The sequence below is a fragment of the Aspergillus wentii genome, assembly GCF_001890725.1.
Source record: "Aspergillus wentii DTO 134E9 unplaced genomic scaffold ASPWEscaffold_6, whole genome shotgun sequence".
NCBI lineage: Eukaryota > Fungi > Ascomycota > Eurotiomycetes > Eurotiales > Aspergillaceae > Aspergillus > Aspergillus wentii.
In genome coordinates, this window is record NW_024467837.1 from 1756944 (window position 1) to 1773190 (window position 16247).

The 16247-nt window shown below is 51.2% G+C and overlaps 7 protein-coding genes across 7 annotated transcripts; 2 read left to right on the forward strand and 5 right to left on the reverse strand.

Moving 5' to 3' along the window:
- Window positions 1-111: 111 nt before the first annotated feature.
- Window positions 112-1933, forward strand: ASPWEDRAFT_115972 (MFS transporter; the record flags this gene model as incomplete). Its single annotated transcript, XM_040828621.1, has 3 exons — window positions 112-638; window positions 688-1187; window positions 1233-1933. The coding sequence occupies 3 exons, from the start codon at window positions 112-114 to the stop codon at window positions 1931-1933; spliced, it is 1728 nt and encodes a 575-aa protein (XP_040686942.1).
- A 368-nt stretch (window positions 1934-2301) lies between these two features.
- On the forward strand, window positions 2302-4828 carry ASPWEDRAFT_61393 (uncharacterized protein; the record flags this gene model as incomplete). Its single annotated transcript, XM_040838573.1, has 3 exons — window positions 2302-3041; window positions 3731-3734; window positions 3847-4828. The coding sequence occupies 3 exons, from the start codon at window positions 2302-2304 to the stop codon at window positions 4411-4413; spliced, it is 1311 nt and encodes a 436-aa protein (XP_040686943.1). The 3' UTR covers window positions 4414-4828.
- On the reverse strand, window positions 4305-6928 carry ASPWEDRAFT_43343 (alpha-galactosidase D). The gene is made up of 6 exons (XM_040836005.1): window positions 6846-6928; window positions 6493-6791; window positions 6391-6447; window positions 5539-6340; window positions 4508-5490; window positions 4305-4446 (listed from the first exon to the last, which is right to left on the reverse strand). The coding sequence occupies exons 1-5, from the start codon at window positions 6920-6922 to the stop codon at window positions 4773-4775; spliced, it is 1953 nt and encodes a 650-aa protein (XP_040686944.1). The 5' UTR covers window positions 6923-6928; the 3' UTR covers window positions 4305-4446; window positions 4508-4772.
- Window positions 6929-7183: 255 nt separating this feature from the next.
- Window positions 7184-8854, reverse strand: ASPWEDRAFT_115640 (putative amino acid permease family protein; the record flags this gene model as incomplete). Its single annotated transcript, XM_040828599.1, has 2 exons — window positions 7184-8652; window positions 8698-8854. 2 exons carry the CDS (start codon window positions 8852-8854, stop codon window positions 7184-7186), a joined length of 1626 nt encoding a protein of 541 aa, XP_040686945.1.
- Window positions 8855-9843: 989 nt separating this feature from the next.
- Window positions 9844-11747, reverse strand: ASPWEDRAFT_53288 (S53 family peptidase; the record flags this gene model as incomplete). Its single annotated transcript, XM_040837865.1, has 3 exons — window positions 9844-10569; window positions 10619-11595; window positions 11642-11747. The coding sequence occupies 3 exons, from the start codon at window positions 11745-11747 to the stop codon at window positions 9844-9846; spliced, it is 1809 nt and encodes a 602-aa protein (XP_040686946.1).
- Window positions 11748-12418: 671 nt separating this feature from the next.
- On the reverse strand, window positions 12419-13347 carry ASPWEDRAFT_43348 (uncharacterized protein). The gene is made up of 2 exons (XM_040836006.1): window positions 13159-13347; window positions 12419-13052 (listed from the first exon to the last, which is right to left on the reverse strand). Exons 1-2 carry the CDS (start codon window positions 13179-13181, stop codon window positions 12791-12793), a joined length of 285 nt encoding a protein of 94 aa, XP_040686947.1. The 5' UTR covers window positions 13182-13347; the 3' UTR covers window positions 12419-12790.
- A 579-nt stretch (window positions 13348-13926) lies between these two features.
- On the reverse strand, window positions 13927-14870 carry ASPWEDRAFT_30368 (uncharacterized protein; the record flags this gene model as incomplete). The annotated part of the gene is made up of 2 exons (XM_040833393.1): window positions 13927-14529; window positions 14577-14870. 2 exons carry the CDS (start codon window positions 14868-14870, stop codon window positions 13927-13929), a joined length of 897 nt encoding a protein of 298 aa, XP_040686948.1.
- Between the last annotated feature and the right edge of the window lie 1377 nt (window positions 14871-16247).

Consider the following 16247-nt stretch of genomic DNA (forward strand, 5'->3'; position numbering starts at 1 on the left):
ATCTGCCTCTCCTCTGTCTGAACAAAAGCTTCTCACCACAAATCCTGTGCAGGATAAGGCAGGATCACCCAGTTCCTTGACCAGTCGACCTCAACTGCAAGGATCGTGATCATGGCTCACACATCTGGCGGTAACTCTGCCTTTCACAACTTCCACAATGACTTCTCCCACGTCGTGGACCCCAATGAGCGTCGTCGTCTCGCCCTGGCTGAGATTGACAAGGCGAAATTTGGCTGGTACCACGTTCGTGCGATTGTCGTAGCTGGTGTCGGTTTCTTCACCGATTCCTACGACATCTTCGCCATCAACCTGTGCTCGGCCATGCTGGGAGTTGTCTACTGGCAGGATGATGCGTCCAGCCCTGGCAAGATCCCGTCCAGCGCGGATACTGCCATCAAGGTCTCGACGTCGGGAGGTACCGTCATCGGTCAGCTTCTCTTTGGATGGCTGGCTGATCAGGTTGGTCGCAAGCGCATGTACGGTATCGAGTTGATGATTATCATCTTGGCTACTCTGGCGCAGGCCTTGTCGTCTGACTCGCGTGCTTTGTCGATTGTCGGTATTCTTGTCTTCTGGCGTGTCATTATGGGTATTGGTATCGGTGGTGACTATCCCCTGTCATCGATCATCACTTCCGAGTATGTCTTCCTAACCTCCAATATGCCAGTCACTAACCGCTGGGTCTAGATTCGCGACTACCAAATGGAGAGGTGCTATGATGGGCTCCGTCTTTGCCATGCAGGGTTTTGGACAACTGGGTGCTGCAATCATCGCGTTGATTGTGACTGCCGGCTTCAAGAGTTCCTTGGAGACTGCCAGCTCTGTTAGCAAATGCGATGGAGTCTGCCAACTCGCCGTCGACAAGATGTGGCGTGTCGTGATTGGGTTCGGTGCTGTTCCTGCATGCATTGCCCTCTACTACCGTCTCACCATCCCCGAAACCCCTCGCTACACCTTTGACGTGGCCCGGGATGTCATCAAGGCGGATGTGGACGTGCGTGCTTACATCGAGGGCAAGAATGAAGGCCACCCCGACGAAGTGCAGCGAGTTGCTACCCGTCAGGACAGCGCAAGCGATTTGGCCATTCCCAAGGCTAGTTGGTCTGACTTTTGGACTCATTACCTGCAGTGGAAGAATGGAAGGGTCCTTCTTGGCACTGCTGGTTCCTGGTTTTTCCTTGATGTTGGTAAGTACAACCGGTTCTTTTTCATGTATGATGCTGATTTTGTAGCTTTCTACGGCCTTGGACTGAACAACTCCATTATTCTGAGCGCCATTGGCTGGAGCGGAGGAAGCACTGTCTACGAGTACTTCTACCGCAATGCTGTTGGCAACCTCATCCTGATCTGCGCGGGTGCCATTCCTGGATACTGGATGACTGTGGCCACGGTCGACACGATTGGACGCAAGCCTATCCAAATCGGTGGCTTCATCATTCTGACAGCCGTGTTTATTGTCATTGGTTTTGCCTTTGAACCCCTGAAGCACTCAGACAACGGCTTGCTTGCCTTGTACGTCATCGCGCAGTTCTTCTTCAACTTTGGACCGAATGCTACCACCTTCATCGTTCCTGGAGAATGCTTCCCGACTCGATACCGATCAACTTCACACGGTATTAGTGCGGCTGCTGGAAAGGTTGGCGCCATTATCGCTCAGTGTGTCTTTGGGCCCCTTGTTCACAGAGGCGCGAAGAACTCGTCTGATAGCCCATGGCTCAACCATGTCATGCAAATCTTTGCCTTGTTCATGCTTTGCGGTTGTTTCACGTCTCTGCTTATTCCCGAGACTAAGCGGAAGACTCTGGAGTCTCTGGCCGGCGAGGACGTCGAGAGTCCTCTAAGTGATTCGTTGCCAGCTAGCCAGGGGACGGAGAGGGAGAATGTGAATATGAACGACCACAAGGCTGACACTGCCAACGGCCACTCCCAGTAGCTAGATTGAGTGCAGAAGGGCATTTGACATCATCATGTGTGTAGATAGATTACTTCTTGATTAGTGTGGATAAGATAGGATAGGATAGGATAGGACAGATCAGTTGAGGTCGTCCCTTAATAAACCGGTAATCCGGGATAGTAATAAAAGCATCATAAGTCCACAGTCCATAAATAACTGTTGAATTCGTATTGATAAGCTATTCAATTCCAGTATTAGCGCAGTCCATGTTTTCTTTGGTTTAAATCACGCTTTCTCGCCTACCGTGGATCCCATTCTTTGTCTTTTCTTTTCTTCTCTTCCTTCTTCCTCCCACTCTCCTTCACTCACCTCCAACCCTCCGTCTCTTCCATAAACCCTCCTCCAAAATGTCCCAACCAGAAACCACCGACTCAATTCCCCCATTAACCACCTACCCAGCAACCTCTGAAAGCGAGCAAATCGCCGCCCTCCGCCTAATCGCCGACAGCATCGCCCAGCAACGCCAAACCGCCTCCTACGCCATCATCTCGCACCCTCTCACTCTATCCCTAACTGCAATCCCTCTCGCCGTCATCTATAAATACCTATACAATGACCGAAGCGACTGGCCGATCATCGGGACAACGTGGGCGGGGTGTCTAATGGCGGGGTTACTCCTCGTGCGACTCATGACGAATGCGTATATCGAGTTAGCCGAGAAAACAGGGACGTGGAGATGGCTGCGCAGCACCCAAAAGCAAGACGCAGACGCAGACCAAGACACAGAAGATGATGTGGTACTCGTGACGAAATACGGCCAAGAAATCATCGGTGCGTTAGTGTTGCGCGCCCCAGACTGCATCTCCAGCGCAAACGCAGACGCAGACGCAGACGCAGACGCGGACTTTGCATCGCGCGTGGCGAGTATCCGCGCGTGGACTGTGGAATTGCGATATCGACGCAAAGGAATCGGGAGGGGGTTGCTCGAGGCTGCGGTGGGTGTTTGTCGGGAGCGAGGATGGGATGGGGTGGAGTTTGCGGTGGGACATGCGCATTCGGGGAGGTTGGGATATGGGGGGGTATTTGATGGGGTTTTTGAGGAGAGGGAGAGATGGGGGAGGGGGGTTTTGGAGTGTATACAGAGAGGGTAGGCAGTGAGGGATTTGTTGAACAACGCATGTTTGTATTGAATCAATCAGAAAATGACAAGTGAGAGCGACAAGTTGTTACAGAGTAATTATTAGCAATAATCATCAAAATAATGTAATGCCACCCTGCATCACCCACGCATGGCTGCCTCATGTCGGAGATATTTTCCATCCCTTCAATCCCAGATCACATGTTCTGAGTAGATCTCGCACTGCTCGACTGAACTGTATTGCTGGAGTAGAGGCATACTCAATTGGAAACAGCAGGTTTTAACTGAATCAAGGGATGTCAGAAATATCGGTCAGCAGCGACAGGGCACTATTGAACTCTGCTGGCGTGGTTGCAGCTGCTGGTCTGTCATATGACAGATCACTCTGGATAGTTAGTACCTAATAGCCCCAGCCCTTCAGGGTCAGGTTCCTGCTATAGCCAAGATACAGTAAGCTGAGAAAAGTGGAAATGAGAAAAAAAAAAGACACAAATAGATGCGCTGTCTGCATCGCCACCAATCAGGGCCAAACACACCCTGGCTTGGAGTGAGACAGGAAGTGGACGGGCTGAACCAATCAGAGTGTGTCGTTTCCTGTTCGTTCCGGACTCCGAGGCCCACTGGTGATATTCAATGGGGAAGGGTCTGGCTCTCCTTGGGTCTGATTGGCTGGGTGTGGTGAGGGTGGATATAATTAGGTCGGTGGGTGGGGGCCATGATGCAGGTTGGAATGGGGTTTTGATCATTTATTACTTTATTTCTTTTTTTTTTGATTCCTTTTAATTTATTTGGGCTGGCAATAAAAGGGTTTCAGTCTCCTTCTTCATTTCTTTTCTTCATCATCTTCATCATTCTGATTGAATCTGCATTTCATTCACTTCCTGCCATCTATCTATCTATCTACACATCTACACACATCACAATGTCAACAACAACCACCTCCGCCGCCGCCTCCTGCACAGGCAACATCTACGTGATGCCCATCCAAGACGCCGCCTGCGCCGTCCCCTCCAAGTCAAACTACACAGACGTCATGGACAAATGCTGCAAGCCCGCCTCCGTGACCTCCTACAACGACGACTGCGCCTACTACTGCCTCGCGCAGGAGCAATCCGTCGGCGCCCTCACAGACTGCCTCACTGACAACGGAGTCGGCTACAACGACGTCTGGTGCAACAGCGCCAACAAGTCCTCGACTGCGACGGCATCGGTGTCGTCGGCGACGAACACGGGAACTGGAACGAGTTCGGGACAGAGTGCGAGTAAGACTGGGGGGGATGATGAGAGTGCGGGTGTGGTTTTGAGTCAGCCTGTTACGAAGAGTGGGTTGGGATTGTTGGCGGTGTTGGTTTGCTCGGTTGCTATGGGGGTTGTTGTTTGATTGATTGATCCTATTTGGAGGATGGATTATTGAGTACGGATGCATATAGTAGAACTAATTAATACCCTCATGACTGATGAAGAAGGACCAGTAGATCATTCATGTATGCACCATGTAAGGGATAAAGTATGCAATCACATCATCTACATCATCGCCATAGCTGTCGTCACACAGCATTACATCAGACAAGAAAGCCTCCCCCAAACACCTCGACATCTCCAACGCCAACGTATCCATCCTCATCAACTCGCCCGATACAGCGCGCAGATAAGTTTCGGGGAGGGGAAGATGGCAGAAATAACCACGGGAGGTGCCTATATCCTAGAAATGCTAGATCAACCTGCCATGTATATAGACGCTTAATCCAATATCCTCAATCCCACAAAATCCGCCCCGTAAGCCTGCGATCCCTTCTCCCCATTCACATTCCCAATCACAACCTCATTATCCCCATCTTTCCACCCATCTACCAATACCCCCAGCGTAGCACTATCCCACCATCCCAGCCCGGGTCCGAATAGCTCGCTATGACGGCCGGACAGCGGGACTTCCAGTCTGACTGGGTTGCCGCCGTTGAGCTGGATGGTGAGATTGCGCGAGTTCGTGCCCCAGTCAAAGGCGGATGCAAAGGCAATGTCGTTGTTGATGTAGTCGATTTCGAGGTACTTGGTTGTGTTGGAGGAGACGGTTGCGGGGATTGTGATGCTGGCGGTGCTGTTGGGGGTGATGGAGGTGATTTTTGAGCCGGTGGGTTTGCAGTAGCCAGAGCCGCAGGTTGTGAGGTCTGCTGATCCTGATAATCCGAATGAAGTACTAGGATAGTAAGTTCCTTCTGGAGGAGATATCTGGATAGAGTCGATGGGAGTGTCATGGTGGATGGTGAGGGTGTTGAGGCCGGCGGAGAGGGGAATGGTTAGGGCGAGGGTTTTGCTGGAGCTGGGGAGGGGTTTGGATGTGTTTCCTGATGCTGTAGAGATGGTTATGTTGGAAGATGAAGATGGTTGGGAGAAGTTGATCTTGATGGTGTAGTTGTTGCTGGAGGTGATGCCGTAAATGGAGTCGAATGTCGTCGATGCCCTATATCAATCAGCCAGTGAATATCATCAACACATCAGAAAGACTCACCCGTTTCTCTGTCCAAAAAGACTGGATGGATAAACACCAGCCTCAGTCGTATTCCGCAACTCGACCAACATCGTCCCATGCCCCTCGACACTCGCCGAATATCTCGACTTGACATTCTCCGCCGTCGAATTCGCCCAGATATTCCTCACCAACCCAGCATGCTGCAATCCCACATCCGCCAGATCAAGACTCAACTCCCTCTCCTCCTCTCTCCAATTAATCAAAGCAGCAACCGTCCTATCCCCAGACAACCGCCCACTCCAAACCTCAAACCCCTCCTCCGTCCATCTCCTCCTCAACCGCACACTCTCACCCAGCTCGTCCTGATTATACGAAATAACATCCTTATTCTTCAACACCTCCAACGAATCCCCGCCAATAGCAGTCTGCTCATCCCTCAACGCAGCCCCAATCACCAACGGACTCTTCAGCACAGCCCACATACTGAAATGCGTCTCCTCCTCCGCCCGACTCAACACCCCATTCCCCACCTCGAGCATATCCAGATCCGGCCACTGGCCAGGCCCAGCAAAGTCAGTCTGCGGAACGGCTTGGTTGAGTGTTCGCGCGATGCTGCGCCACGCGGGGATGATATCGTTGCCTATCCGCCAGGTGTGGCCGAGAGAGGGGGCCCAGAGGGCAGGGAAGTCGACGCCCCATTCGCAGATTTGGAAGAGGACGGTGTGGGAGATCGCGTCTGAAAGGGCGGTGGACATGTTGGCGTAGCGCGGGCGAGGGGATTGCGAGGGCGAGTAGTTGGTGACGGGGTAGTTTGTTTCGGCGTCGGAGAAGCAGTTGTCATCTGTCCGCGTTAGTAAAGCATCATGTCAAACAGGAGAGCAGAGGGGGTACATTTCAACGCATCAATATCCCACTCCGCAAACGTCGTTGCATCCTCCTCCTCATGGTCTACATCGTCAGCACACCCCCATAACCCTCAGTAAGGCAACATACACAAACTCCCCACCTGATCCGGCGGACTCCCACAAAGCTTCACCCCCGAATCCTCATAAACCCCAAACAACAGCCCCCTCTCATGCAACCACCTGCCCAACGCGGGAAAGCCGCTCGGAAAAGTCGTCTCGTTCCAGGTTACCGAGCCATTGGGGAGACGGTCAGAAACGGTCCAGCCGCAGTCGGTGGTTACGTAGCGGTAGCCCAGCGGGGCGAGGTCGAGGTCGAGGAGGGCTTGGGCGTTGGAGTGGACGATGGATTCGTTCGGTTGGCAGTTGTAGTGGTTGTAGGTGTTCCATCTATCACTTATTAGTGTTTATTTGGATAAGAGGGAGGTTGGATGGTGAGGGTACCCCATTGGTGGTGTTTTGGCGAGGCCATCTTGGGCTGCTGTTATGAGGGTTGGGAGAGTCAGTAGGAGGAATGCCATTTTGTCTGTCTGCTTACATTGAAGCTTGGATTGATTTGGTTTTGATATTTATGTATATGAATATTTATATCGGGAATTTTCCTATTCAGGAATATCTCATCAATAGTAGTGTCTACCCCGCGAATACCGCGTATGCGGAGTCTGCATGCTTGAACTAAAATGCGGAGAACGGAGAATTTCCTAATCAAGCCCGGCGATCAGGAACATATTTCTGCAATGCAACCATATGATGTATTCTATATTATAAACCAATATAGTAGACTATTTCTTATCCCGCTCCGGAGCATCGACAGTAGCAGCCTGCTCCCGTTCATTCTCCAATCTCTGCGCCAGAATCATCTGCGAAATCGCCTCCTCCGTCTGCAGATACGTTTTACTCCCCTGGATAAACCAGAACCCAACCGCAATAACCAGCATGACTCCAAACACGGCAATGGCGTAGTTCATATCCCCCGGGGCCGGGTTCGGCGAACCAGGGAAGAAGAAGAATACCGTCGTAATAGCGCAGTAGATGATACTCACCCAGTTGAGGAGGGGACCCATTCGGCCAAGACTGAACTGGCCCGGGGGGAGTTTATCACGGCCCACCACGAGGAGCGCGGTGATTGGCATGCCGTAGGAGATGGTGAGGGCGATGGTGGAGACGCTGAGGATGGCTTCGAGGACGGTACTGGCGAAGAGGTAGAGGATGCCGACGAGGGCGATGATCACACCCTGGAACCAGAGGGCGCGCGCGGGCACTTGCCAGGTTGTATCGACGTGGCTGAGGTAGCGACTCCAGGGGAGGCCGCCGTCGCGGGCGAAACCCCAGGTGAGGCGGGAGGCGGTGGTGAGGATGCTGATGCCTTGTCCCAGGCCGTTGAAGATGAAGAGGGCGATGAGGGTGGCGCCGCCTTTGAGACCCACGGTTTCCAGCATGAGTTCGATGAATGGCTGGCCGCTGGGCGGGTCGACGACTTTGTCAATGTCTTGGATGCAGAAGAGACAGACGAGCATGAAGATGAAGCCTGTGATCGCACCAAACAAGACAGCCAGATACATGACTTTCGGGGCGTTGCGGCGAGGGGCAGGAATCTCCTCGACCATATGGATGACCGAGTCGAACGCCGTGAGGCCATACGCAGCCTGCACCAGCCCCGTAAACCAGATCACCCCATCACTCCAGCCAGTCTCATTAATCCACTTCCCAAACACAAACGACGCAGGCTGAAACGACAGCTCACTCTTCGTGCCCACGGAGATCAGCAACGCCAACGACAACACCACAAAAAGCCCCGTAAACCACACCCCGACGAAGTTGTTCAACCACGGCAGGATCTTCTCCCTCCGACATCCCACCACGTTAATCAGTGTCAACACCAGCACCACCGCAATGAAGATGAGAAACTCCACCCAGCCCTTGGCCCCGTCCCAGTCGGGGTTAAACATGGTCTTCATGCCCAGCAGGAAATCAGACATGAAGGCGACCTGCGACGCGGTGAGAGTCCACCATCCAAACGTGTTGATCCACGCACACATGTACGAGACGAATCGGCCCAGAGGGGTATTCCACAGTCGGAAGACCCAGTACGCCTGGCCTAATGCGGTGGGCATGGCGCTAGTGAGTTCGCCCAGCGATAGAGCGACGCAGATGTTGCATGCCGTGACGAGACACAAGCCCCAGAGAATCGTGACTGACGCGCCGTTGCTGAGCCCGCTGCTGAGATCCTGGGCAAAGGTCGAATACGTTCCTGTTCAGTTAGCACAGCTATTCAAACATCCAGAAGGAAACATACCTAGCACACAGAAAGCCAGCGCAAGCATACTCCACATATTGAACTTGCGCGAGAGCACCTGGTCATGGCCCAGGGCAGCGAGATCGCGAGCATCCTGAACATCCTGATCGGTCGACTGCGTGGGTTTAATAAACTGCGAATTGGTTTCCAGATCCATCAGATGTCGATAAATCAATGGAGGGGCTAATTAATTGAGTGAAGTAGTCGAATAAAGTCAAGAGAATAATATCATTAACCAGACGCAAGGATAAAAACAATCAAAATCCCCAAACGGCTGTCCATTTTCTGCTATAAAAAAATCAAACCATTAAAAATGCGGGGGAATCCTCGATTCAAATATCCAACAATCCAGGCAGCGAGAAAGAGAGAAAGATGAGGAGAAGAAGAAGAAGAAGAAAGGACGAAAGAAAGCGAGGTTGGGAGGCACAAGAGAAAGTGACAGCCAGTTTCCCCTCACGTCAAGCCAGATTCTGGTAATCGATTGGCAGTGAAAGTTAATCAGCACAATTGGTCATTGGAATTTGATATTCAGATAATAGTTGCTGATAGTCAACTAGTTCGTTGAGATAAGTTGTTTCAGCCAATCTAGGCTTTGGTCAGATTCTGGCGATTTCGTGCCGATTTTTTTTGCGGGGTTTTTTTGGCTGTTCGGCAGGACTTGCTGAGTGGGGATGGATATGGACGATCATGATAACACTCAGATACGATTATACAGATGCTCAGATAGATATACAGCTCCTATCTATGATTGTAGAAATAATATTCATACAGATAGATATTCAGACGAATATTCAGAGATTCAGCGACAGTGAACATCCCAAATAGGCAATTCCATGCGGAAGCGATAAGCACAGCTTCCATCGATCATCGCCATCATCATTGCCTATCAGTATGGAAGAGGAAATACGACACGACAATTATGCGGGGTATGTCACTTCTAGAAGCCGTGATGATGCAACTACTGCCCTCCCTCGTCTGCTGTGGTAGGTCCATCACGCCGAACGCATGTTTGATTATGGAGCACGCGGAATATGATTTGATTCGATGATGCAATGCAATTCAGAATGACTAAGGGTACTAACGTCGTATTAAATCACACATATACAGGTTACCAGTTACATGGCTGGTCCTTCCCAACCTGTCTGTCTATTTAGCCTTTGCCAGCTTCAACAAAGCCTCAAAGTTAGGCGTGCCCAGCCCAGTCACAGGATCCCAGCCGTGCGACGCATTCCAGCTAGCAAACGGCACAACAGGGCTGCCGTTGGGCTTGCCTCCGAATCGGGCGCGTCCATCGCACCCGGTGCTACCGCCCACGGTGATATCGTTGAGACCTTGGCTACCTTCGCCGTACAGCCAGGGGTTCAGGAAACCCAGGGTCTTCTTGTTGTCGCGGAGGCGGGCATCGTTCAGGAGGGCAATGACACCAGCAAAGGTGGGTGCAGAGGCAGAGGTGCCGTCGACCTCGCCGAGAGCGCCCTTGTCGTAGATGGCATAGCTCTCTCCCTGTGCGGAGACGTCAGGGAAGGCACGGCCGGAGCCGTTGTATAGACCCTCGAACTTGTCGCCGATGCTGGTGAGGTAGCTGGCGACAGCGTCGTGCTGCCAGTCAGGACGAGGCCACAGGTCGGAGAAGCCGCCCGAGGAGAAGTAAGCGGCGCGCTCAGGGGAAGTCTTGTAAGTCGCACCGACGGAGGTGACCCATGGGCAGGAGGCAGGGAATTGAGGTGGGAAGTGAGTGCGGTTCTTGCCATCATTGGTAACACAGGCCGATCCGACGCCGGAATCACCAGACGAGAAGATCACAGAGACACCACGGCTGCCTAGTTGGGCGTACAAGTTGCAAACAGTGCGAGCATACTTTTCAGGGATGGTCTGGAGAGTCAGTGTCAACAGCCTAAAAAATTGGATATAAGAGACTTACCTGCTCATCCTCACCATAAGAGGTGGAGATAACCTGAGGAAGCTCGTCCTGGTCCAGCTTGAGAACACCCTGCAAGAATTCCAGATACGGCTCGTTGCTGCCAGAGGACGGGTCGGGCTGATCAACATCAGGGATAAGAGGGCCACGGCCAGCAGTGCTGAATTCTGTGATGGGCACCGGAGAGCTAACACCGAGGATGTACTGCGCATCCAGGTTGGCTTCACCGCTGTCGCCCGCCGCGTTCTGGTCATTCAAACCTCCGTTGAATTGGACGACAGAGAAGTTCTGACCCTTGGCATACGGGGCCAGGTTCTTCTGGAACAATTCAAAGTCCTGGTAGCGGGCGTACTCCTCCAGGTAGCTGGCGAAACCGACCTTGCTGCCACTCTTGGGGTCAGCCTGGTAGTCACCAATTTTGTAAAGACTCTTGAGACAGGCCGGGGTGATGACCGAGTCGCAGTGCGAGGTGTTAGAGGCAGCAGTGGCGGCCGCAAGGCTCCCCTCATCGATCTGCTTGGGCTTCATGCGAAGAGTCGCGCGGTTTGCGTGAATCTGCCCGAACCGAGTAGTAGGCTGGATCATGTTGACATGGGCAGCGACCGACTCAGGGAGAGAGTACGCGAGGGTGCGCAGACGCTGGAGATCCTTCTCGTCGCTTTCATACCATTGGAAGTCGGCATCCAGCAGGGTGTTGGCGGTGTTGACAGTCGTGCGGAACTTGATCCAGTCCGCGTCCTCGTTGATATCAGTGACACCGGCTGATTCGAGCCACTTGCGAACAGAGTTGACGGCCGAGTCGGAAGGCAGCAACATGCGCTTCATCTCGTCATGGGTGGGGAAGTGTTTTCCATAATCGGGGTGGTCGGGAGTCGACATGTCCAAGACGGCCTTTTCGAAGCCCGCGACATCACCCTGCTGAAGGGCGATCTGGAGACGAATCTGCTCATTGCCCGAGGGGTGGTGAGAGAATTTCCAACCTATCCAGTTAGCTCATGATCAAATATCTAGCAGTCGTAGAAATACCCTCAGGAACAGCGCGCAGCTTTTCAAAAACCTCCCCCGCAGCAGCGGAGGTGAGGAGCGAAACGACCGCGAGCGAAAGAGCTCCACGGCTAACGAACGACAACATGACGAGAAGCCGACCGACCAATTCAGATGAAAGCACGAAGAGAAGAAGACAGAATGACAGGCAAGATAACAGACGAGGGAAGGGATGCGGAGACTTAAAAAGAGGGACCTCGTCCTCATTCCAGTGCCAACCCCATCTGGGCTGGGTATGCCAATGCCATGGCCCCGATCACGACGACCGGAGGCCCGACGGACGGCAGATCAGCGAATCCTCCAAAACCAGCGGGATCGATTGGATCCGATCCAGAAAAGCAGCGAGCGAGCGGGCATCGTTACATGGCGCGAGGAGTGGTGCAGCGCAGGCTCTCTTGGCGGTGGAGGGCGGCGGTGGGACAGCACGCGATCGTCAGGGGTGAGTTCGGTAAAAAGTGAACACACAATAGTCGTCAGTAGTCGTACTGGCAGGCCGATTCAGCTTCCAAGAACATTGGCAGGCCGATTATTGCTGTATGCTGACTCTGCTGACTGTCTCGTGTCGGATGAGACTTTGTTTGTTGTTGTTGTGGTTGGATTCCACCCCTTTCTTGGTGTTGCATCATCAGGCCTGCCATCAACAATGCCATTATCAGAAGAGATATCATCAGTCGGTGTAGCAGCACTAATGCATCTAACAATGCATTATATTATCATCGCCTCGTCTATCAGAGATAGCAAATGATACTATCTTATTATCTCCCACCCTGGTCAATTTGACAGATGAGGTCGCACAGCCGGCGGCCCTATCCGCCACTACAGATGCAGTGCTGAATAGCCTCAATAATTAAAACAAGGACAGTCACACCGTGTCACTCTATAAAACCCCTTTCCCAGTGCATTTATTCAGGTTGGATTAAAACTTATCAACAGGAATGTGTGTCCATCTATCAAACATGTTGGAATGTTTCATCTGTCAGGAACGGTTTCATTCCTTGGTTGAGTGTAGTTTATTCCCATACGGAGGACATCTCCGGGCACACTATATAAATAGTATAATCATCGATCAATCAGATCTTAAACATAATATCGGGTATCAACCAACACCATCAAAACAAAAAACCAACAAAATCAACAAAACAACCTCTCCACCTCCTCCATCCCCCTCTCCAACCGCCTCGTGTGACTCTCTCGCCCCGAGACTCGTACATCCGCATAATAAGGATCGTCAGAGGGCGCACAGTCGCGGAATTGCTGCATGGCATATGTAGTCGTTGATGCTAATTTTGATTTTGACTCAGGAGGTTCGGATGTGTTTGTGTTACTGCTGCGGCAGTTGGATGTAGAAGTGGTGGCGGCGGTGGTGTTTGAGGATGAGGTTTTGGTGGTACTCCTATTTCTTGTGAGTACACGACATGATGACGCAACATGATAAAGTAGTAGGTGTAAAGTAGTGTAAAACGGTTAGTGGTGGTTCAGATGAAAACAGAGGTTCTTACCAGGGAGTTGATATAGTAGACATTATGATTATGATTATCTGGTTTGGGTATACATATCTACTCAGGTAAAAAGTCATATTTATACACCGTTGAAAACCCACGAGCCTCAAAAGGCAACCATATGGCATCCATCCATCATCTATCATCTCGATTCTCGACAGAATTTGTCAGTGGAATAACCAACTAACGAGTTAGTTAGGCTGTCAATCGTTACCATCCCTCATCACCCAAGGCAAAGCACAACCCATCCTGCACGATGATACCAACCCAAAGCATAAGTAGGAACGAACGACAGCAGTCTGGACTCAACCTTCACGATAAATCGAACAAACAACGTATAAGAAGGTATCAGAAGGATGCAAGGCCTAATTATAAGAAGTGATGATCGCAAACGACCACAATTCTAGACCACATCGACCCAAATCTAGAATCGATCCGAGGGATTGGGTTGAGTCGAGAACGGGCCGAAGGATTGGGATCGCGGGATGTTCTAGACTTTTTTGAATGAACGGAATGTGGAGATGTGATGTGACGATGCTTTTTTGGATGTGTTTGTGGTTAGAGATGATGCGAGGCTGAGGAGGGGTTGGTTCGAGACCGTTGGCTTTTATGCAGTACATAAGGGATAGTGCAGATAAGTATTATTATGCAGTAGTAGTCACTTTTCGATGGGAGAGTCCAGTCATTATTTTACACGTAACGTCATAAGAGTAGTTTTGAATATTTTCAGAGAAAAGAAAGTGGGCAAAAAAAGATCAGGAAAGAAAATCACCCAAAATTCGTCTCACTCGGTTTGGAATGTCGCCAAATCCCACCAGGGAGGAGATTCTGTCTCATCACCGCCATCTCCTTGTGTAACCGTTTATTCTCCTCCTGCAACTCCTCCATGTAGGAAATTGCATTCGAGAGGATTTCCGACTTCTTGAGCGAAGCCGAGCCCTTGGTCGCGGGTTTGTGCACCCCGCTGCTCCCGCTCCCCGCCATGGCTTTTTCCAACGAAACAAACTTGGCGTTCATGTTGGTGCGGTAGCGTTTTTCGATGATGTTGTGAGCTGCGCGTTTGGCGGCATTGCGCGAGACGGGGTTGGTGCCTGCGCCTGTGGAGGCGTTTGAGTCGCCAGAGAGACTGCGCGTCATTTTCTGATTCGAGGGGGAGGAAGGAGTTGGTTGGGACGAGGTGATGAGTTCGGGGTGGTATTCTTGGGGTGTGATTTCGGGGCTGGAGGAGTATCTTGCTGGTTGTTGGCGTTTGCGGGGGTTGGTTTTGCGACGGGGTTGGGATTGAGATTGAGGTTTTTGGGACATGTCGGTGTCCAAGGAGGAGATGGCCCGACAGGTTGGGGACCAGAGTTGGTCGTCGCTTTCAGGGTCCTGGATCAGTTAGATGGTGTTCTATCATGAAGGTGATTGAGACATACCGATGAGATGGAACCGCATGAAGCAGCGTCCTCGCCTGAGTGGTTGGAGATGGAGAAACCGCTGATTCCCGGTGGAGGAGCAAAGGCGTCAACAGGAACGTCTCTGGGATCGAAGTTCATGAGATCTTCCGGGAGATCCAAGGTGAAGGGATCCGGCATGGTATTCAACGAGAAGAGATCGATAGCGCTATCGTAGGTCCAGTTGTCCGAGAGAGGATCGGGGTTTTTGGGCTGAAAGGGCTGGAGATATCGCTGGTCTGGAAAGGCCATAGCAGGAGGCCTGTTGAAAGCCATTGTTTGATAGATAGTTGGTTGAATGAAGTTAACAGACTGAGTAATTGTAGATCAAGTATGATGTGGCGATAAGTATAAATAAGGACTGCAACCGCGGTAGAACTGACGATATATAAGGAGCAATATTGATCCACGAGGCCGAGTCGCCTGCCGTGATGTAAGACATGCAACTGGCAGCCAGAATAGAAAAATCTGCCCGGCCAAAAGCAGCCGAGATCACCCCAGGCCAGGCACAGATCGAAGTGAAGCTGTACAGTTCAACGGTCGGCTCCGAGCAGCACGACCGTTGGACCCACTGGCAGCGGCCGAGTCTCGGAGCCGACAGTCTATCATATTGCTGCTATTACGGACCAGATTTTATCCACTGCTTTTGGATACATAGTTATACTTGGTAGATGTAGCTGAGTTATACTATTATACTACTATGCTATACTGTACACTACAATATACCATATGTATGTACATGTAGATAGACACTGAAGATAGTAATGACTGACGCCCAGTATAAACTCACAGTAGTATATGAAACAAATAACAAATAACCTAAGCACACCTGTCACATTCACAAACCAATCACATCCTCTCTAATTCCAATAGTCATCACAATCATCTCCATCTCGGATCGCCCCAGTTCTAATGGGGCGAGCTTCATCCATTCCCAGCCAGTCAGTCCCTGCTCGGCGCATCAATTCCGCCTGTCACTCTGCCAGTGTCATCGGATCCCAGAATCCTGAATATCTGCAAGAAATGGCAGTGGTGTGATCCGGCAGGAATAATCCCTTTCACTAGCGCTGCTGTCATCGTCATTTAAAGTTGTGGCCGTGATTGTTTTAAGCAGGAATTCCCGTTTATATCGTCCGAAAGGAGTCACGGTTAAACCCTTTCGATCGGGCGAGTATATCGGTCGAATCGAGGATTTTTCGGGTGCTAATGCGGTAGTCTTTACTCCTATACAATATACGGAGTACTAGACTGTGTTGTTGTCTGATTAGCCTTACCGGATGGTGAGATGGATAATATGCCGACGTTCTATAGCCAATGCTGTTTGCAAGGGTTACACCGTTGGCCCAAAGGAGATGTGAAACTGGCTGTGATTGTCTCGACCGTTTTTCTCATTTGGTATTCCTGTTTGGGAAGTTTTAGCATGTTGGAAGAGGTCTAGATTGTGATGTTGGAGTCATTAATGTCAAGTCAACAATTCCTGGCCAGTCAATGCGTTGGTGATTGTAATTGGCGCTGGTGGGGTTGCTTAGGAGGTACTTTTGACAGATTCATGAATATCCTCATTTTATCGTATCGCATGCCTATTTAGAGTCCTTCCAGACAGATAAACTAAGTCCGTGCTGGAGCTTAATCCCGTGGCGTGCAGTAGCATCG

Excerpts from the sequence above, each read along its gene's own strand:
- ASPWEDRAFT_43348 (XM_040836006.1), bottom strand. The coding sequence starts at position 13,181 with ATGTCTACTATATCAACTCCCTG. Across the intron at positions 13,053-13,158 it reads TCTACTATATCAACTCCCTG|GAGTACCACCAAAACCTCAT; the intron begins GTAAGAACCTCT and ends CACAAGAAATAG.
- ASPWEDRAFT_43343 (XM_040836005.1), bottom strand. The coding sequence starts at position 6,922 with ATGGCATTCCTCCTACTGACTCTCCCAACCCTCATAACAGCAGCCCAA. Across the intron at positions 6,792-6,845 it reads GCCAAAACACCACCAATGGG|ATGGAACACCTACAACCACT; the intron begins GTACCCTCACCA and ends AATAAGTGATAG. Across the intron at positions 6,341-6,390 it reads GGATATTGATGCGTTGAAAT|ATGACAACTGCTTCTCCGAC; the intron begins GTACCCCCTCTG and ends TAACGCGGACAG.